Source organism: Amblyomma mixtum, chromosome 2, assembly GCF_055824585.1.
Source record: "Amblyomma mixtum isolate Tamu chromosome 2, ASM5582458v1, whole genome shotgun sequence".
Classification (NCBI taxonomy): domain Eukaryota; kingdom Metazoa; phylum Arthropoda; class Arachnida; order Ixodida; family Ixodidae; genus Amblyomma; species Amblyomma mixtum.
Window position 1 is genome coordinate 77,664,820 of NC_143013.1, and position 23,118 is coordinate 77,687,937.

A 23,118-nucleotide genomic window follows, 5' to 3' on the forward strand; every position below is an offset into this window, starting at 1 on the left:
CTTTTAAGCGGAAACCAGAGAACGGGGCAATCGATGCCAGCGATGACATGATCGATGACATCGATGACAGCATGGCAGCTGCAGTCACTTCTATTCAGTAGGGCTTTCTAGCGCCCCCTCACTTCGTGACAGCCGCAAAAAAAAATATTTCGAGATTATGCCGATACGGTGGTCAGCACTGAACCCTAGCCGCTTGGCGTGCCATGCCAAGCGGCCGCCGTTACCCGACGAGCCGGGTTGGTAGCCCGTCTCTCGCTCTTGGTATGACGTCACGCTGTGACGTCACTAGCCATGGTATGACGTCAGGGGTCATTCTAAAGGTCAAACGTGTCAAGTGGCCGCCGCTACGCGAAAGACCGTTCTTAGGAGTAGTATTGCTTTCGCAATACAATCAGCAACACATGAGATACTATGAAAGCAAAAGGAAACGCATTGTAAAAACAAGTCAGCTACAAAACACGGGATCTAAAAATTCGTCCAAAGGCAGAGCACGAGCTGGACAAACGAAGAGAGTTTCAAACTTTGGAGTGTAGAAAGATGGGCCTGGTGTTCTCGGTCGACTCCGATTAAAGGTAAGGCGGACGTCGCTGTAGATCCGTGGCTAAATTCGCGTTCAATTTACGCCCATCATGCTGCTTGCTAGCGTACATCGAGCTAAGCCTTCGAGACTTTCGAGGAGCTGACACAAACTGGCGTCTTTACGCCCGGTTGCGCACAATGAGTACCACTGTCAGTCGCCCCAGATTGCATGCAGGTGACGGTGGCAGGCGACGTGACCCAGCAGAGGCACGCATTTACTCGGTTCTTTCGTTTACCACTTGAAAAATGAGCCGACGCTGAGGCAGCGATCGAATATCGAGCGTTAACACACCTAACATAAGTTGCCGGTTCGAATCCCTTCCCCAAGCTAGACTCTAATTTAACTAGTAGGCTTATGCTGCACGAAACGCGAAGCCGTACGCCACCATCCCGAACACTCTGCGACAAACCGTTGAGCCGCAATGTTCATATAGAGATTCGTAAAGACGTGGAATTGGGGGCAGACAGGTCGCCGGTTCGAATCTCTGCCGCGAGCTAGGCTCTAACTTGGAAATTTATGCTGAACGAAACGCTGCATCGTATCACACCATCCGGAACATTCTGCGGCAAACGGTTTGCCCATAAATTTTACACGAATGTCGGGGCTAAGTGGCCCGTCTTTGACGCCTGCCAGACAGAGATGTATATACATGTATATCGGACCGACATAGTTCGAGTTCTGGTGCTCGGTTATCGCGCTGCCACCTGTTATTATTTTATTATCTAACGATCTCGGTTATCGTGGAAACCGCTGGGTTACGATTTGCGTTATAACGCATAACGTTGAGACCCGGAACGCGATAAGGAGAGCTTGATGCTCTAAAACAGCCCGGTAATGTGTCACCTCTATCTGCTCATAATTTAAGCAGCTGGCTATAACTAGACAGTAGTTGAGCCGCCTACGCTTCTGCGCCAATCTCTGAAGCGCAGATATATATGCATTAAGGATCGAGTGCTTGTACCCGACACAACACTCATCTCACCGTGCAGAACAACCCGGAAGAAGAATTATTGGCGGTATAGCACTGCTAAGCAGAAAATATGGTGCGAAAGCGCAATTCATTAATATGGACACCACTGCCACGTACTTGAAAGCGCGATTGAGATTTCGACTGACACAGTCGTGAATGCCCATTTACCTTAGTACGCCGGCAGCCTATCCTGCAGTGCCGCGTTCCTGCAGCAGTGTCGTCAACGCCAACGCACGTCTCTCTGTCACTACCGCCACATAGCTACAAGCCCAAATATTAAGGCGAAAGCCTTTAATGCCTCATCATTGTCGACAGAAGGTTGTCAGCAGAAGGTTGTCAGCAGAAGGTTTTCAGCAGAAGGTTTTCAGCAGAAGGTTTTCAGCAGAAGGTTGTCAGCAGAAGGTTGTCAGCAGAAGGTTGTCAGCAGAAGGTTGTCAGCAGAAGGTTGTCAGCAGAAGGTTGTCAGCAGAAGGTTGTCAGCAGAAGGTTGTCAGCAGAAGGTTGTCAGCAGAAGGTTGTCAGCAGAGGTGCCACGCTTTTTCTAGTCAGACCAGAAAAAAAAATTGTTTTGCACGATGGGATTCGAACCATCTTCCTACCGTTCCGCAGCCGAACGTGCTAATGGATACGCTACTGTCTGCCAACGCATATGTAGTTCTCCATGTCTATGACGCTGGAGAGCGCTTGCAGAAACGCGTCGAATCAGACGGATGTCTCCCAGACGCCCTCCAGTGTCTCCAGCATTTAAGATTCACAAACAATTTGTGTACTTAATTAACATCTCAACCACATATCAGTGAAACAAGCAGCAACACCGCGCTAAAGGCTTTCGCCTCACCGCAATTTAGGTCATCGAAGTGCCCCCCTGAATTTTTCTAGTTTCATAGAAGTATTAGTAGATGAAGAATACGATATGCAATGCAGAGCGCGAGAGTGCGTTGCAGTTTAACACGAGGCGTGTTTGGCAGCGGCGATAGCCTACGTGGCGATCTGTCACGTAGGCTATCGCCGCCGGTCATCGAAGTCGCTGTTTCGAGAGCAGTGTGCAATGGTACGGGGGGTACATGCTGGGGGTACATGCTGGGGGTACATGCTGGGGGCACATGGGCGGTATAGCCAGCGCGAGCCGAACGGACCCAGCTGAGCCGTCTTCACAGGTGAGCGTGCGCACTCAATTACGACAGCAGAACACGGCTCACCACAGGGAAAGCCTCAGCTGTTATGGAGCAGGCTTCGGCAGTGAGCACAAAATTGTACGTGCCTCACAAGTCTCCATGGAAACAGCCAGGAGTAATTTTGCAGTTCGCACGCTGCGACCAAAAATGTGTGCCATATCGAGCTGCTTGTCCGCTTACCGTTGACATGCACGAATAATGAGCGGCAATAAATCTATGCGATTATGTTGTGGCAAGTTCGCAGTGCTCTCAAAAATCTCGTGGGTCGGTGTCTTCATGGCCGGTTGATTACTGTGCGCCTCTATTTGCACCGCAAGCGGCCAGGCGACGCGACGGCCAGCAAAGATGTATTCGCTCGGTGCCTACGCACTCCTGCTTGGTAAACAGTCTTGAAATCTCTCACCTCGTTCTGCTCTAAAATTAAGCAAATTATCACCAGCATCTGTGAGCTGGCAGAAGTTCAGCACCGACCTCTGAAGCGCAATGGCATACTTGCCGGGGATCGAACCCTCTATACCTGACACAACACGCATCAACCCCTGCAGAACACCCCAAAGTAATATGTCAGAAATAACATAAGCTAGTTTTCCTTTACCGGCGAATAGCATGTTCATCCTTTACTCATATCCATGACAAAAGCAGCAGAATATCAATTTTTTTTAGGCGTACGGTTACTGGCACAACTGTGACTACCAAGACGACGTCCTGCTGAGGCGAAGGCGAGCTCCATCACAATGCACGGTGGAGGAACAACCACAAGGCCGGAAGTGTGTATGACCCACTTCCGGGAAAACGGCAGCGTTTTTGTGGGGGGAAGAAGAGAGAAGTGCCCTACTCACAGCACTCTACCTTGTCCCCGCTCATGGAGTTAAAACGCCGGCGGATCAGATCTTAGCATGAGCCGAATGGGCACCACTCAGCCATCACTGTGAATGTGTACTTGGAGCACCGATGCAGCGCGCACTAAGCTTTGACTGGAGGACAGCGGCTCGCCGCAAGGGATCAAGGGAAGTGCCACGAACGGTGCAACCGGAGTAGTACATAGTGTTTGCCGTGCGTGTAGCAGGACAATTGCTGCGCTCTCGAAGTACGCGTACCGAACTACAATCGCCACATTCCGGGCAATGATTGTAAAGAACCAACTAAACGTATATCTATCTTCGCAGAATAGGGTGGAGCGCATATGGCAGGTTCTCTCAGATCATGAATGGTATAGCTTACCAATATCTCCGAAGAGAAAAGTATACAACAGCTGTATCCTACCGGTACTCACCTATGGAGCAGAAACGTGGAGGCTAACAAAGAGGGTTCAGCTTAAGTTAAGAACAACGCAGCGAGCTATGGAAAGGAAATGTAACGTTAAGAGATCGGAAGAGGGCGGAGTGGGTGAGGGAACAAACGCGGGTTAATGACATCTTAGTTGAAATCAAGTGGAAGAAATGGGTTTGGGCAGGGCATGTAACGCGAAGGCAAGATAACCGCTGGTCCTTAAAGGTAACTGAGTGGATTCCAAGAGAAAGCAAACGTAGCAGGGGACGGCAGAAAGTTAGGTGGGCGGATGAGATTAAGAAGTTTGCGGGGATACAGTGGCGGCAACTGACAAAGGACAGGGTTAATTGGAGAGACATCGGAGAGGCCTTTGCCCTGCAGTGGATGTAGTCAGGCTGCTGCTGATGATGATGATGATCTTCGCAGATGGTAAACCACGCAGAAGCGAACGGCGACGGCTATGCGTTGCGGCTTGGACGTGCGGGAGATGGCGCCAGGAGTGCGCGCAGCTAGAGCAGCGCGCTGCCCCGGCTGCGGAGCTGGTTACGAGGGACAACGGCGACGCCGCGAAACGCAGAAACGGGCGCCAAAGAGCTGCGCTCTAAAAAAAAACATTTTCATAAGTCAGCACGAGTACTGAAAGGTGAAATGTTTAGTTGTAGCTTCTTAATGATGATGGTGCAGCAAATTTTAAGTAGCCTCCAAGTGACTGAAATCATGGAGAATTAATTAACGTGCAGGAGAGTTGAAATCTGGGTTAGTTGGTACATACTTAAGAAAAAACCAGCCAAAAAGACGGGGACAAAAGAGAGACGAGGCACACGCAACGACACACAACCAGTCGTTGTGTGTGCCTCGTCTCTCCTTTGTCCCCGTCTTTTTGGCTGGTTTTTTCTTAAGTAATTAACGTGTGCAGGAACTTTAAATATTCAGTGTGATGGCATGACAAAAGCGAAAAGAGACCCAGATCATACTGGTGAGAAGAAGGCAAAAATTCTATCATATGGGTGAAATGTAAAATAAACAGTCTTTTTTCTGAAACGATTTCAATTTGTTTACATCCACAAGCTTATAGAGAATTTAAACGACACAGCCGTACTCTAGGATAGGGCGTATAAGGGTTTTGTACATAAGTAACTTGGTATCTAGAGAGGAAAAATGCAAAGTCGGGTGCAAGCTGAAAATAATGCAGGAAAACTTCAGGAACTTTCCACACTGCTACGGGATAAAAGTTCACCGAGATGAGATTATTTGGTATAAGTAAGGAAATTTTCTGTTGTGGGCATGGCATATCACTGGTCTCCAAAGAGTAAAATTTTTAACTTCTAAATTTGCATAATCAAATGCAGTAGGCACGGTGAATACGACTTCGAGGCTAGAGAGTATAACACATTGTATAAACTTAGCCATCTGTAACTGCTCTGTGACTGATAACAGCCATGCAGCGCGAATGGAAAAGGCCTAGTTTCCGACCGCGCGCCTGTTGTCCTACCGGGCAGCTTAGAGCCACTGGAAAAAATCCGACCTGCGGGCGCATTCGGTGACATTTCCCTGTACCAGAGAACCCCACCGTGAGCGAGCTTACCGAGCAGAACACCCGGAAACCAGTGCGACGTGGCGGAAGATGCGAGGCTATCTGTCTTTCCTCCTCCGCAACTTTCCGGGCGCCAAACGAGCCGCGCGATGTGCAGGGAACACCCCCCCCCCCCTCCTCTTCTCCCCCCCCCCCCCCCCCCTTGTTCCCCTTGTTTGGCCGAGGATGGTCACTTTTGGAGTCCGCGTGTCGGCGGCTACAAAGTTTCGGGCGTCCCTCATCAGTTGGAAATTTCCCGCTCGATTGTTTAGAAAGCTTACTGCAAAAGCAGCGAACGAGTTGACTCTTCTCGCCTCTCATCCCGAAAGCGTCGTTCAGGTATCCAGAAAGCCGCGGTACTGAGCGCCCGTTTGTGGGGACAAAGCAAACGTTCTTTTGTATTCCATTACCGCGAAGGATTCACGGGCGTAGACACGTTCCAATGACACAACTAAGTCAAGTTTACCTTTCTGTTTATTATTTCCTTCACACCGTAGAGGGTAGACGACGGGAAACTGCGCTGTTATAATCTCCCTGACTGACTTTTCTTGCACTGTAAACAGCTTATCTTTCGCGCGCTAATTATATCGCAATTCCCGGAAAAGTCGCAAAATAAAACCATATCGCGAGAACTAAATTTCGCGAAGCAGACGTGAAAGGCCTCTTAGCGCTCCATTTGTTTCGATTATTCGCCGGGCCAAATTTTCGCGAGGTCCTGTGGTTCGCAAAAAAAAATGTTAAAATTGGGTACTCTAGAAAATTAAGTCGTTTACAATATCTTACTTTCTCTTTTATTGCACTGTGCACCGCGATAAAAGTCTCCTTCAAAACGATCGACTTTGAGTGCTTTAGTATTATTAAAGCTAGCAGCAGTAGTAGTAGTGCTAACACTAGCTTAAAACCAAACTGAGGCGCTTAGCTTCCTCGACACGCTATAGTGCGCTATCTTTTGAACTGAAACTCCGTTTTAACAGCGCTCCAGCATTTATCGACTCGGCCGTGCCCAACTAAAGGCCAGTTTTATTGAGCGCAAGAAATACAAAAACAAAAATCCATGTGGAGGTCCTTTTGTGTTTCCTTTGTTTTTCGCACTGTTACCTTCCGCATGCAGAACAGTACACTTCTCTTCCCTCCAGCGAAGTCGTCATTTCCTTCGAAGTCACGTCTTCACCCGTTGTTATGGAGCTCGGTTGCGATAAAGTGTCGGCAGCCAACCGTCGCCACGCCATCCGGCTGTCGTTACTGGGCAGCGCTATTCCCAAAACTCCCTCACTCTAGTATGTATTCGTTTTTTTTTTCGCTATTATTTCCAGCCATTACTGACAAGGAGGGACGGAAGGTATGCAGAAAAGGGAAAGAAGGACGCATTGTGGCGACGGTATAATTTACAGTAGTTGGCGCACGGTTCTGCGAGTGGTGATTTTCGGAACCCAAAGCGCTGCAGCCACGGAGCAGTTAAGGGGTCTGAATTGTCGTTCTCGGCGTTTTCTCGGTTGCCAAAGGAACCTGGACGACCAGGTCCAGAAAAGCGTTGCCAAAAAGCTGTTCCTTATCTGCGGTTTCACCGCTTCGCCCTCCCTGCGACATTTGACAGCCGCGAGTAACCTACATTCTCACCAGGTCTGTTGAATCTTATTTCTTAAATACTCTAAATGGATTCAGCGTAAAACCAACTTTGTAAATAAGCTCGCGGCAGAGGAGTGTTCCGCGCAAGCAGGCTTCATTATCGCTGAACTCCTTTCTTTTATTCTACGCGCGCAAGTCTTCTGAAAAAACGTAGTTTTCTACAAACCAAAACCTGCGGGTCATTTGTAGTCTGGATGTAGGCAGTCAAAACCGGCGTATTCGAGGTGAGTCGAATGACGTGGTAACTGGGTTCTCCTTCCATATGGCAGAATGACGAAGTAGGCGTGTGCGCTGCTTACTTCACAATTCGTAGAAATCACCAACCGCCCCGAACAGTCTGAAGAAAGATTGGACAATGAATTTGTTGATAACCAAGAATCTTTCCGGCCTGTTCATCCCCGTGTTCGTTCATGTTTAATTAGATGCAGGCAACACCGCAGGAGTCTTGCGCTATTTCGACGCTAATCTCGATAGACTGGAGGCTTGATCAGCATGCGAGGCCAGGCTTTGCTTTTTGTACGTTACAAAACATTAGCTTCAGTTCGACGGGCAGTGGCGCCAAATATCCACTTTCCCTGTGTTACATGACACTCGACCTGTTGTCGAACCGACCAGCCCTAGACGGCCGAGACGGAAAACTTCTTGCCTCATCTCATGTTTGACGTCAGAGGACGCTGAGCTATGGGGAGTGATAATAACAAGCAACGTGAGACCCTCGGCGAAGAACGCAAGACTAAGATACGAAGTCTATCGCACGCTGTCATCTGAGCCCAGGCGCAAGTGGGGAGGTCCCGCTCGAACGAAAGCAGTGTGCTTGGCGCTGAATTAAGAAACCGTGGACGCGGAGAGAGCTCACCTTGCATTAAAGTGAAAATTCCAAGTTCTCAAAAAACACAGTCTGTGAAGATTTCAGTCAGACTCGTTTTTTTTCCTTGGTTACCTGAGCCCACCACGGAGCAAGAAAGGAATGCTCTATAATTTCATCACCAACAAATAACTTATCCACCCTTTATAGCATTTCCCAAGTAATTGTATATTGCAATGCAATGTATTTGTCTTCAGTCGCCGCTGATTGAAAGAAATCCACATCACCGTTTTTTTTTTTTACCTCCCCCGGTTTAAAGAGCAAGCGCATATACAAGCTGACCACATCGCTCGTGTAATGCCTTAGCTTCAAGATGTAATTCACATGAAAAACTACGCGTAGAACGAACTGCAATAGCGTTGACAGTTGGGGAACGTTGTCGGGCGCTCATTACTGAAGTTTCCAGAATGTTTTATACACATAGAACAACACATCGGCTGGCGTCTGCCACACGTTTATCTCTAAGCATGTTTCCTTCACTAGAGAGAAACGTTTACGCTCTCAATATAAGTCAAGTTCACGCCCGCACTCGCCATTTACAATGGTCAGTGCGCTTGTTTTCAAACAGGTTTTCAAACAGGTTTTCAAACACAGTGCAGCCCTCCCATTTTCCCAAACAGCCCCCACCGGGATGCTTCGGTGACCTCGCGCGGAGAAACCGAGCTCTTCGCTCACGAACTAAGTATAGAGAAGGAGCTATACGTAAAGCCTCTCGAGTATTGTAAAAAAAAAAAACAAAAGAGAGAGAGCAGTGGAATGTTCAGGAAACAATGTCGCGGAACTTCCACGCTGCTCGTCACCCGTACACCAGCCAAATAGCACACACTCACCCAGTCCTGGAGGCACTTCGGGGCAAAGAGGCCGCGTAACCACTCCGGCTGAAGACTTCTTGTCCGGCACAAACTTTCGCGTCCGTCTCACGTCGTCATCGTTTCCACGTTCGGCATCCAAATCGGCGGCACCACCCGCTCGTCGGTACACATCATCTTTCACCAACTCCCACGAGACGCCGTCGTCACCCCCCGTCGTAGCACTCCCCGCCGTATCCCCAGACACCGTCGTCGTCGACGACAAAGAACCTCCGTTCGCCACCATCGTACCACGAGCCACATCCACGGCACTCGCGAAGATGTCGCGTATCCTGGCCGCGTTCGCGAGTCCCGTCAGGATCTTGATGTTGTTGTCCACCGTGGGCGCGTTGCGGTCCAGCAGCGCTTCCACCTGCAACGCGTTGGGGCGCGCCCTGGACTGCTGGGGCGCCCGGTTGTTCTGGCTAGCGTTGGGCTTCCGGTGCGACTCCCTGGCCCTGTGCACGGCCGACCAGGCCTGGAAGTGGGCCGTCGGAGATCCGGAGGCGTCCGACGCAGCTGCGGCGACCAGCGCCGGCGGGCCGGCGGCCCCCTGGAGCCTGGAGGGCGACGGCCTGGAGGTGCTCGCCAGGCGTCGTTGGAGGTAGATAGCCCGCCGATGCGAGTGGATGACGGCGATCTGGACCAGCGTCACGAGTATGAGGGACAGCACGAATATGAGCAGCAGGGCCGAAGGCAGCAGCCGCACGGCGCGCTTGACGGTGCAGCAGACGACGGGGTGCACCACGTGGTGCGGCGCCGTGGCGCGGACCATGATGACCATGGCCACGGTGGCGGCGGGCACCAGCGGAGTTCGGCGGGAGCCGCGCCGCTCCCGGAGGCGGCGGCAGCGGAGCTAGGCGGCAGCATGCGGGACGAGCCGCATCCCGGACGCCTTCTGAACGGATCCCACGTCCCACGTTGCGCCCCGAGTCGGCCGAGAGAGATACGCGCGCGATGTTGCGATCGATGGGTGGCAAGGGGGAGAAACGGGCCTCGGCGGCTTCGCCGTTGCCTTGGAGATCAGCATCCCTTCTTCGGCACGCCGCCCGGTCCTGTCACCGCTTCAGTCACGCGCGGACTGCTGACGCCGGCTGTCGGCTAGTTGAGCAACTCGACTTCCCCGCGATGACGCAGAGCGCGCTGGAATTTGAGAGGCTTTTCTGGGGCCCTAACAGACTTGCGACAGCTGGCGCCCGCTGCAGGGAAGCTGAGTAAGCGAAACATTTAGGAGAGGCGGGAAATTCGTCTTTATTTAATGTACACTAAAGGAATAGCGCGTCATTCTGTACCAATAAATGCGGTTGGTTGTTGCCCTCTCCTATTCACAAAGATGTGAAGCTCTTCAAGCAGGAGCCTTAGCAAATTCGAGTTCAATGATCCGGCCGCGGGAATTTAAACTGTGTTACTTTTTGGTCAGGCAGACTACTTGTGCGCATTTATCTGCACGAGTCGACCAAGTTGTTCGTTAAAGCGGAGACTTTGGTAAGTTGGTGCATCTTACAATTAAAAATCAGGGCGTAACCATAGAGTAAATTTCACTGCCAAGGGTTTGACCCTATGTAGTGCGTAGGAGAATTAGAAGGGCTCGGATTGCAGCCTAGGAACAGCAACTTTCTACTCTGGCGAAGACAAAATGAAGTAGTCTAGTTTCCTTTCAACTTGCTTCCGAAATTCCTTGTTTGCTTCCGTTCTTCTGCCTCGTGGTCTTCATTGTCATTTGTATAACAATCCTCCTACACTTCCAAGTTACTTGCATCCGGTGTTATCCTGCGTCCTTCAAGAATTTCCAGTGATGGTTCTGGTTCTGATAACTTTTGTGTGGGGAACTTCTCCAGCGCAATTTTTGGCTACTTTCAGAAAATTTTGGGCTACTTTTTAGGCCCTGAAAGGAGGCAGTCCAGCCAATGGCGTCAATCGATTTTTGTAACCACGCGGTTCATCTGTGGCTCATCCCTTGTCACGCCAGGTTAATAAATGGTTATTCCCCTGTCACTCTAGGTTAAGTAGTGGTTAATCTTCTGTCAGCTAGCGTTACAAGTGATTAACCATGGGTTAACCACGACGTCATGAAAATCAGTCGATGCCATTTGCTAGAGGGGCTCCTACGAGGGGCATTTGCCGCTTCGTTCTTGAGTTGTATTGGACTACACCTGTTACTGAAATTGGAGTTATCACAAGAGTAAGCGCCCAGTGATCTTTGTTTCCTTATTAAGAAAGGACCACAGTAAACCAGAATCTTACACTTCTTTCGCAAAAAACAATAGTTTTTCACACGAGCCTCACCCACCCCTCCTATCACTTTCTACGAGAGTTATTGATATATTTCCCTCTTGATTTCATGCCACAGTCATCAGTTGAAGCTCTTCAGTGTGGTGTGCAATACTTACTCCCCCTGTTTATACTTCGCTTTCTCTTTGTTCGTGCTAGGCACATTATGTACTGAGCTGCCGTTGTTCCATTAACCGCTCGGCTACAACTTCAGTCTTTGTGCAATTTGCTCTTCTTATCGAACCACCACTGTGCTTGCGTAGAAGGGATCAAGTCTAAAGGTAAAAAGTGGAATAACAGCTCCATCGCCGCGCCATGGGCCCACTACTCCGCATGTCCCGCCGTTCATTTCACCAGTACTACAACCACGGCCCTCGCAAAGCTGGCGCTAGCATCTGCGGCTTGGTTGGCACGCGTGTTAACTACCACGATATTTTATTATTGTACGTCACGAACATTTAACCTTGCAGAGTTCCCCATTAGCTTGGCGGTGTCTAATGAAGGTTTGCAGATTGGTGACACGCCTTGCATTTTCAGTGGCTTGCACAGGCATTTCCTTTTCGTTTCAGTGATTTTGTGTGCGTGTTAAATACTGCTATATGAACCAAAATTAATGCGATGCACCTCTTCATGAAGCGTACATAGCATATGCCATGTAAGCTCGGTTTGCAAGGTCAAAAATGCTTCAGACAATAAGCGACGAAATCGGTGAGTGGGGGCTATAGTGCTAGGACACTAAAATTGTAAGGGACACTTCAGCTTTGTCTTAAGGGTATGTCATTCATGATCTCAGAGAACCTGCCACATGCGCTACACCCCATTCTTATTCTTCTAGTTATTTCCCTCTCATGAGCCGGATCAGCGATCACTACCTGCTCTAAATAGACATATTCTCTTACTACTTCCAACACCTCACCACCAATTACAAACTGCTGTTCCCTTGCTGGACTGTTGAACATTACTTTGGTTTTCTGCATGCTAATTTTTAGCCCCACCGTTCTGCTCTGCCTGTCTAACACAATTAACATGCTTTGCAGTTCATGTCCTGAGTGACTTACAACGCAATGTCATCAGCGAACCGCAGATTTCATAGGTATTGTCCAAGGTATTCCTCAAGAAAAAGTATACAACAGCTGTATCTTGCCGGTACTCACCTATATGGGGCAGAAACGTGGAGGCTAACAAAGAGGGTTGAGCTTAAGTTAAGGACAACGCAGCGAGCTATGAAAATAAAAATGATAGATGTAACGTTAAGAGATCGGAAGCGGGCGGAGCGGGTGAGATGACAAACGTTGGTTAATTACATCCTAGTTGAAATCAAGAGGAAGAAGTGGGCTTGGGCAGGGCATGTAATGCGAAGACAAGATAACCGCTGGTCCTTAAGGGTAACGGAGTGGATTCCAAGAGAAGGTAAGTGTATCAGGGGGCGTCAGAAAGTTAGGTGGGCGGATGAGATTAAGAAATTTGCGGGAATACGGTGGCCGCATCTGGCGAAGGACAGGGTTAATTGGAGAGACATGGGAGAGGCCTTTGCCCTGCAGTAGGCGTAGTCAGTCTAATGATGGTGATGACGACGATGATGATGATGATTAAGGCTGTGATGCTATAGCATTAAGGGTTAATGCAGATATATGCGGAAGTGGTAATTCTCTACTTTACATTATAGACAGGTGCGAGTCCTCATACCATTCCTGGAGCAGCGGTGCAGCGGTTAAAAGATGCGCCACTGTTCTGTGATGGCAGGTGCTGCCACTGGTGGGGCTTGTGCGACCCAAGCTGCCCTTCCAAAGCAACCTCTCGCTACCATTTAATAATTGGACTTCCACCTGCTACGGTGGGCAGTTTGCTCCCAATCCAGTGGGCAGGCTGTGACGATGTCAGGAGGTCTTGTGACCTAGGCTGCCCACCTGCTACCTAGATTAGGAAGAGAGGCTTCGGACAAAAAAACATTCGCGAAATCTGAGATTGGTGGTCAACTTGGGGTGGTTTTACTTAAGACCACCGTTTAGACAGTACGCCAGCCTTTTACTGTGACAACTGAGGCAAAGGTATAATCAATGCAGTGAATGTATTGGGAATCCCACTGCAGAACTGCCACATGTTGTGATGAGTGCAAATGCGTCCTTATATTTGAAAAATGCACATCGTCGGGTGCGCATAAAGAGAGAGCGAGAGATGGAAAAGAGAGATCCTAGAAATGTTTTCAATCTATTGATCAGGCTTGGATTCGTGCGTCAGTGAGCCCTCAGTTCTGACAGATGGCATGAGGACAACATGCCGTGTAGCGGTTTTTGTCACTGTAGTCACTGACTTTCTTTTTTTTTTGCGTGTATTTCTCTTTCCCTTGGTTTCCTTTCTTTCTTTGGGTTTCAAGATACATAAAGACGCGTATAGGCAATTGATGACACGGCAATTAAATATTTCTTTCATGAATATGATTATTTCTGCCATTCATGTATTGAAAAGCACTGAACCATTGACGAGGCCTAGTTGCATTTTAAAAATATTGTAATGCACTGTCGTCCTGTTCGTTTTGTCTTTCGAAGCAGTTCGCGCAGCTAAGAAGGTATTTTTTGGTGGTTTTTAACGTCCCATGGTTGAACATGAGGCTTTGAGAAGTATCGCAGTACGGGGCTTCGGCATAGTTTAGAACAGCTATTGAGTTCTTTAACGTGCTGTAACATCGACCAGTGCACGGTGCGGCCGTGACCAGTGTGTTTCTGTATTTCGCTTCCATCTAAGTGCAGCCGCCGCGGCCGTGATTCAACCCCATGACTTCGGGCTTTCTTTTTATTTTTTCTCTCAGTAAGAGCTCTTCTTTACAGAATAAGAAACGCGTCCTGTGTGAGGTTATCCATGTAGGAACGACTCCTGAGGGCCTTGTAGTCGGTGTGCTGCATTCTCGGCAGGTACAACTATTCCTTGCGTTTCGGCGCCCTATAGAAGAGCGTGAACAAGGCTGACGACTGGGCGAGTTGGTACAGAATCGTCCCTTCTTTTCTCCTGCATCGCCTCTTTTGGCTGGTTTCAAGATGAAAAGAAGAGCGTAAAGCCTGGCACGCTTTAGTGCGACTGCATCAGACTTCACATCATGTGATTTCGCTTTCTGCGTCTGTCACAAAAGTTACTGGTCGAGAGGGCGACAACGTCACAAGGTCGCGTGACCTTGTGACGCCATTACAACCTGCCAACCTGTCTACCGTGCCAAGTGGCAATTAAATTATTGAAATTCAATTCAATTCAATTGCCAGCTGCCCACGGCGCCGCGACAATTCAGTACTAGAAAACAAGGGGAAGAGTGCGCTACCGCGAAAGGGCGACACAAGTAGGTTGAAACAGGATGTCGGCGGATCCACTCGGTGCCAGATTATATGAGTACAAGTAAAGATACGATGAGAGTGACAACATTGCGTATGGCGTGAAAGAACCGAGCCAGACATATAAACCTGTTGCAGTAACGTTGCTTCTAACGCTGTCCTCATTCCACTCTTCAGTATCCTTAAAGGGCAGCTGCAGCACTTTTTTGAGAATTTCCCTATGTTCAAGGATTCAAATCTATGTAGGCTCTAGGTAAAGCATGCCAAGTTTTTTTGCACTAGCATTTGAAATAGTCAAGTAATCGGCGATTGAATTTTGCGCTTCTCCTCAATACATCGGAGGAGTGCAGAAAAACTCAGCGTAACGTAACGGGAGCTATGATTTCAAATTGCAGCTTTCGTCAGCCACATCCTGCCCTGACTGCGTTAGACGCTGCCAAACAACTCTCGGCAGGGTTCGCCTTCGGTGGCGTTGGTTTTTTTCCTTCGAAGCAAGCGTTTGCGCGTTGGAAATGTACCGATACCTTCGATGACGTCATCATGCGCCCCCCACTTGGCTTTGTGCGCTGCGGAGAAGCTTGAAGGGCGTCCGGATTCTAATCGGCGATTACTTCACTATTTCGAGTGCTAGCCCAAAAAGACTTCGAATGCTTTACCTCCAAGTTTCACACATTCTACCCTCTTAAGCTCGTTGATTTATAAAACCTATGCAGTTTCCCTTTAAGCGTCTCTACAATGTTTTGTTTTTGCACGTCGTGGACACCGGCGTCATTACGAGTGCCCGCGCTGTTTTAAGGCGAAAGCCTTTAATGGCTCATACTCGCGGCCATGATTCCGTCCGTCCATTATATCTGAAGGTGTCGGGCTACAGTAGTCTCCGTTCTGTATCACTGTGTATCGGGCGACATCAATCGCCGCAGTGTAACTTTGTACAACCGAGGAACGGTGGTCCCTTTTCAGATAACGGTTCAATAAAATTCCCTTCAAAGTCAACTAGTCATTGTTAGTCACAAGTCGTGACTAACTAGTCATTAACCAGTCATCAGCTAATTAGTCATTAACCAGACATCAGCCAATTAGTCATGACTAGTTAGTCATCAACTAATTAGCGATGACTAGTTAGTCATGTCTCATGACTAATTAGTCATGACTAGCCAACCCGAATCGCCTCGTGTGTGCCTGCGACCGTGCAGCCAAATTTTCGTGGAAAGGCTTTTGCCTCGCGCACTTTAGATCGTCAAAGTGCCCTCTGAATTTTTTTTAATACGCTAGCATTACTTACTGGCCGCAGTGAGCGATTTCGGCGATGTGTGTGTGGTCCTTCTGCGTCACAAAAACAGAAAAAAAACAGCAAAAAGTTGTACGCATGGATCCACGGTTTGTATTCGAAGCTGGGAATTCTTCGCGGGAAGCAAGTTCGTAGCCTCATTTTTTATTATTATTTATTGGCTGAACAACTACGTACGCAGATCACAGGGCATCACGTCAGCACTGTGACGAGAACGTAAATTTGGCTTCGCAAAAAAAGCTTCAGCCCGTCTTCGGCTGAAGTCGTAGGATTATAGTCAAAGCGAGTGCCGTGTTAATTCATGGGTAGAGGCGAACGTAGTCTGTGCGGCAAGGCAGCAGCAAAAAAAAAGCAAAATAAGTAAAAGAATGATGCGCTGTGAATAAGACGACGGTGGCAGTGGTGGTAATGGTTCAGCAGTAGTTAAGAGTGAATAATATAAAATGTTTGCAATAGCCAACGAAAGGTGTTAGCAGTGGTTTGAAAAATAGCCAAGCAGTCGTTATAGTGGGTCAACTATTTGCTAGCACATTCAAGCCTTGCTTTTTCAGATCACGACCCCAACCCTTTCTTCCTTTTGTTTCACCGTCCATAATAATCATTTCTTTCTCACTTTTATTTTCTTCCTCGCTTACTTTTTCTTGGAGTTTTCTCTTCTTCTATTAATATGGTATGGTACTCTGCAGCCTAAAAATTGAAACACCCTTAAAGAAAAAGAACCTCCCCCTCCCCCCGCCATCAGCAAGCTCGACCGACTGCGCGTGCTACCAGAATAATTTTTCATGGCATTGTTCCACCCACAAGTTTATTTAACGCAGATACAACTCACGATAAATTCCTTGTGCGTCTGCTTATAAAGGCCATTTAGTAATTCATTACTGTTAAGGCTGAATCCGAAATGTGTTGCCCGAAAATCTGCCTTAGACCATGATGCCAAAACTTTAATCGAAGGCGATGTTTCTGTAGGCCCTGTGAGCATCTGTATTTCGTCGTCAGTAGAGATAGGTGTCCTGACCTGACGTTCACCAAGAACATACAAAACGCCATTTGGAAGAATACCGAACAGCACCTGGGAAGCGATCACTTCATACTCTCTCTGGAGATAAGCACAAACGCGGGCAAGCGCAAAATAGGTATCGCAAGAGTTACGAACTGGGACAGGTGGAGAAAGGCCCAGGCATCTACTGCAAACCTTATTACCGACCTAGAGGAATGGGTTAAAGATGAGGTGCATACTTTGAAAGCCTTTACGAAAGAGATCTGCACGACAGAAGATTGCCCAGCGGTCGATCCGCGCCTTCTACATTTATGGGAAGCGAGGCACTCATTGACAAAGAGATGGCGCAGACAACGGCTTAACTGCGAACTCAAGAAAAAAATAGAGGAGATAAACAAAACGGCAGAATCCTATGTCATAAGACTCATAACCTTAACCAGACAGAACTGGAATTCGCTTTGCGATGGTATTCAGGGGAAGCTAGGTGTGTCAAAGACTTGGAAGCTCCTTCGTGTCCTAATCGACCCCAGCAGCACCAAGTCGACCACTAAAGACAGGCTCACGAAGATCGCACACAACACCCCGGGTACGGACACAGAGTTGATGGAAAAGCTCAAGACCAGGTATCTGTGCACGGACCAAGTCGTGGAACAGCCGGAGTATTCTGGGCTGCCAAATCCCAAGCTGGACATCCCACTCACGAAAGAAGAAATCAAAGCAGAAATCGCGGCCATGAGAAAAAATGCAGCTCCAGGTCCAAATCAAATAACAGCGAAGCTCTTTTAACCTCAGCGATGACACCATCACCTCGCTGGTGGACTGCTTCAACGAACAGCATTGGGCTACAGGAACGTTACCAATATCCTGGAAGACAGCCGAGGTTCGGTTCATTCCGAAGCCGAACAAACCCCTTAGACTGGATAATCTAAGACCGATATCGCTGACCTCGTGTTTGGGGAAGCTCATAGAGAGGGTCATCAACACGAGACTGAGTAGATACTTAGAAGAAAACAACCTCCTACCTAATACTCAATTCGGCTTTCGCCCTCACCTATCGACACAGGACGCCCTCTTGTACCTGTACAAAGACCTCCTTGAGACACCTCCCAAGTCACAGACAAGGGCCATCCTGGCACTTGATTTGAAAGGAGCGTTCGATAACGTTCTACATAAAAACATCCTGCAAAGCCTCGCCGATACCAACTGTGGTGCAAGAACCTACAACTATATCAAAAACTTCTTATCAGCCAGGCAAGCCACTATAAACTTCGGTGGAATAAAATCAGATCCCATCACTCTAGGCCCGAGGGGAACTCCGCAAGGGGCGGTACTGTTACCCCTCTTGTCCAATTTGGCTATGAAAGATCTACCAGGCCTTCTTTCCGAAATCCCCGGCATCAAACACACATTGTATGCGGATGATATCACTGTCTGGTGCAACTCGGGTAGTGACGCCGAGATCGAGGAGCGTCTTCAAGCAGCAGCCGACACGGTGGACCGGTACACCAGGGAGAGAGGCCTCCAGTGTGCGCCGGAAAAGTCCGAATTGCTAATCCTGAAGAACCCGAGGACACCCCTAGCGCAGAGCATCTCGGTGTATATAGAGAACCACCCAGTACAGAAACCCACGGAGATCAAGATCCTAGGGCAGTATATCAGGCAGGGGCGACAGAACACCACCACTCTTACAACATCCACCGAGCAAATCCTCCGGATGATACATCGTATCCGAAATAAACACCATGGCATGAAGGAAAGGGACACCATCCGCTTAGTGCAAGCTTTCGTGATCTCTCGGATAATGTACGGAACGGCATTCCTTAACCCCTCCAGGTCGGAAATTGAAAAGTTGGAGGTACTCATCACGAAAGCCTACAAGACGGCACTGGGGCTACCGAACTCCACGCCAACGGCAAAGCTCATGGCTCTAGGAGTACATAATACCCTCAAAGAGATGTGGGAAGCACAATGGCTCTCACAACTGAATAGGCTCGCACTTACAAAACCCGGCAGAGAACTGCTCGAAAAAATCCATGTTAATCAGCCCTATACAATTGGCCAAAGGGAAGAGGTCCCACGCGATGTGAGAAGACGCATAAACGTGCACCCCATTCCGCGGAATATGCATCCCGCATATAACATCGAGAGGAGGAAAGCAAGAGGCGAAGCCCTGCAGAAGAAATGGGACAAGCAAATTAATACCCTTTACGTGGACGCAGCAGGACCAAAGAATGGAGTCATGACTATTGTGGTCTCAACGCCTTCAGGGTCGATGGTGAACTGCGCCTCGGTGAAAGCATCTAACCCCACTCACGCAGAGGAGGCAGCTATTGCATTAGCTGTAGCATCTAACCCCAACGCCGTTGTGCTCACTGATTCCCAGAACGCCTGTCGCAACTTCAATAACGGATTAATTCACAAGTCAGGGTTGTCATTGCTGACTAAGCATCCACCCAACCAAGTCTCAGTCATCTGGTTCCCCGGTCACCTGGAACTACCAGGAGGAAACGAAGCCGCCCACAGGCATGCCCGAGCTCTTGTATACCGGGCGTCTCCCCCTGATGACCATGAAGGGTGCCGCGACCTAATAGGTTTAGCAGTGTATGCTGACAATCTTGCGCCATACAGAACAGCCAGAAAGGAGTACCTAACACCACACAAATCCCTCAACAAGTTAGAAGAGAACACCCTTAGGAGACTACAAACCAACACATACCCAACACCAGCTAAATTACACCAGTGGTACCCTACACTATACTCTCCGCAGTGTCCACATTGTGGAGCGGTAGCTAACCTCTACCATATGGTGTGGGCATGCCAATATAATCCCTTAGTTGACCCCATTCCCAACCCCTCGGAGGAGCAGTGGGAGGCTATTCTGCTCAGCGATGATCCTGACCGTCAGCACTGGCTGGTGGGGAGGGCCAGCGCAGCAGCAGCAGCCAGTGCACTACCGACTAGGCGGCCCACCCACATATTCTGAGAATATTGAAGAAATAAAGATGTTTGTAATCAATCAATCAATCTCTACTCACTCACTCACTCACTCACTCACTCCCTCACTCATCCTTTAAAATACGATGCATGCGTTAAAACTGCTTTATACAACCTTCACAAATAGTATCCCTCTCTTATTATTTGTATATTTTTCCTGAAAAAGGAATGTTGTTAGTACATGCCATTCTGAGAAATAAAGTCGGAACGGGCGACGGTATTAACGGCATCATAGTGTGGGCCACGGTAATCAGAGAATATGGACAAGAAATTAGCTCGTTATTAATTTACCCAAGCAGTCTGGAGTCATTAAGGTCACTCAAAAGGCGACTCCGACGCATTAATTTCGCGGGCGGTCCCGCACGGACAACGCTCATCAAATAATCATCTCGGTGTTGGCAGCTCTACTACCACGATTAGCGCAAAGAGAATTAGCCGGCTGCCGAACGTTCTCGCGGCCTTAATCACTCTTCACGTGACGACTGCGGTCTCGAAATGAATGTGCAGCGTCCGCCGCTGCTGTTGAAGGTGGCGCTAGTAACGACTGTCTAGCTCTTGTGGACGTAGTCATAAACATCGAACTCAGCCGTGCAAGCCATGGCTCGTAAGACTGGTTCGTTTGAGGTAACCAGCACCCAGCTTTTTATACTTCGTTATGCACAGTAACCGCAACTCTTTTTTTTTTTTGAGCGAAAGCTCTACTTCCCGACCAAAGCTGCAAAAACCATTTCACCGCTAAAGTCTGACCTTGAAATGACCTTCTGGTCCTATATAAAGTGAAAAAAATAAAATAAACATTGCCGCGACTAGGTTTTCGAACCCAAGGCGGTGCGAACAGATCAGCTTTAATCTGCTGGCTTGTGCACGAGAGCACTATGCTATCGCCACTTTTTTTTTTCAACTTGGTATTTTATTGCAATGATGCGATGTTTTATGTACACGAGCTATCTAAAAACATTAAGAAAACAGTGGCACATCAACACACATAAAAAACGAAGCACGAGAAAAGAGCTGCCGATCACGCCTCGTGTTGAACTGTAACACACTCTCGCGCTGTGCAGTGCACTTCGTCTTCTTCATCAACTAATACTGCTATCGAGGACGCCAGATGTAACGACCACCCAGGAAAGCAAGAACCTGAGCCAACCAGGCTAAACACATGCTTTCGCACGTCTTGTCGGTTTCATCATCATCATCATCAGCCTGACTACGCCCACTGTAGGGCAAAGGCCTCTCCCATGTCTCTCTAATTAACCATGTCCTCTGCCAGTTGCAGCCACCGTATCACCGCAAACTTCTTAACCTCATCCACCCACCTAACTTTCTGCCGCCCCCTGCTACATTTGCCTTCTCTTAGAATCCAGTCCGTTATCCTCAAGGACCAGCGGTTATCTTGCCTTCGCATTACATGCCCTGCCTAAGCCCATTTCTTCCTCTTGATTTCGACTAGGATGTCATTAACCCGCGTTTGTTCCCTCACCCACTCCGCCCGCTTCCAATCTCTTAACGTTACACCTATCGTTTTTCTTTCCATAGCTCGCTGCGTTGTCCTTAACTTAAGCTGAACCCTCTTTGTTAGCCTCCACGTTTCTGCCCCATAGGTGAGTACCCATGGGTGAGCTACGTTATAACCCTACCACTTTTCGTCCTCTTTTTTTTTTTGTCTTGTGGTTATGTTTTGTCTGTACTGGCGACATCATTGGTTAAACACACAGACGGCCTTGACTCAACGCCACTGCCGCCACTGTGGCTTTTGTGTAACGGATGAGTAGCATTTCAGGCCTCTTCACGCATTCAGATGCTATCGCCAAAAAAAAAAAAAGTAAAAGAAAACGCGCGAGCAAATTTTCATTTCTGTATCTTCTGTAACAACTATATTTACTTAACGCGAAAGTGTTTGAAGTCTTCAGTACTTTTCCTGAATCAGTTCACATATGTGTCAGTCTGCAAACTCACTCCTGACATATCGTCTATTCGATGCCATTCACGTGACATGTCTCAATTCAAGATTTCAGTGGCATCCTTGTCCTTTATTGCTCTATTTTCCTTGATCAATTTTCTTTTCGCTTCTTTCTCTATCCTAGAACTCATCATCTAACTCAGCCATTATTTAATTTTTGATGCAGTGTGCTTCCCCGCGAAACATTACATTTTGAGGGAAAGCCAAACCTTCGAAAGAGATGCGTAATTTGTTTAAATCGATTTTTTTCCCTAGTCTTTGACAGTGATCCAGGAAAAATGTGCCGAAGAAATGTTTAAACATTCTGTTAGATATGCTAAAATAATTTATCTGGACGACGCTCTTATTTCGCAATTTGATCTCGACAGTCACGCATTAGCACCTCCCCTGAATAATAATATATCTCGGGTACCCTGCTATATATATATATATATATATATATATATATATATATATATATATATATATATATATATATATATATATATATATATATATATATATATATATATACATATATATAGAAGCGGTCGCTCGGCAGCTGTGCTGACCCGAAAGACGCGGGTCCGATCCCGGCCACGGCGGTCGAATTTCGATGGAGGCGAAATTCTAGAGGCCCGTGTACTGTGCGATGTCAGTGCACGTTAAAGAACCCCAGGTGGTCGAAATTTCCTGAGCCCTTCACTGCGGTTCTCTCATAGCCTGAGTCGCTTTGGGACGTCGAACCTTTTGAACCAACAATATATATATATAGAAGAAGGGGTCACAACTTTGCAATTATCTTCATTTAATACCGACAGTTTCGAACGGAGGACCGTCCTTCCTCAGGGTATATACACACACACACACACGTATATATATATATATATATATATATATATATATATATACGTGTGTGTGTGTGCGTGCGTGTGTGTGTGTGTGTGTGTGTGTGTGTGTGTGTGTGTGTGTGTGTGTGTGTGTGCGCGCGCGTGTGTGTGTGTGTGCGTGTTCTGTCCTACGCATGACCAATGGTCTCAGTTGGAAGCACTATAATAAAACATGAACAGCAGCTGCCGGACACATTGCTTTATCTGCGCTGTAATTTTTCTCAACGATATTGTTCTTTTAAACTAACTCGGTATAAAACATTAATACCTACGTTCGAAAATGGGATATCCTACAACCATCTGCGATCCCAGTATTTGCAAACTAACGTCGTAACTCGTTCAAAATAAGTTCACACGTCATTTATCTTTTCTCTTCAAACTACTATCACACAAGCAGCGCTACACCCATGAAACTCGTGTTGGCATTGCCTCCGTCTTGAATTGCGCGAAAAGCCATTTCGCTGTAGCCTTAATTCTCACGAAATTCGCCATCAGCACGGCTTGAACCAGCATTTC

General features: G+C 48.0%; 1 protein-coding gene across 1 annotated transcript in view; it reads right to left on the bottom strand.

Moving 5' to 3' along the window:
* The window catches only part of LOC149359802 (beta-1,4-galactosyltransferase 2-like), a 105,810-nt gene extending 95,835 nt beyond the window's left edge, over positions 1–9,975 (bottom strand). The window contains exon 1 of the mRNA XM_089571908.1: positions 8,889–9,975. Coding sequence (XP_089428034.1) covers positions 8,889–9,690 — 802 coding nt within the window. The 5' untranslated portion in view covers positions 9,691–9,975. The remainder of the gene's footprint in view (positions 1–8,888) is intronic.
* Positions 9,976–23,118: the final 13,143 nt, after the last annotated feature.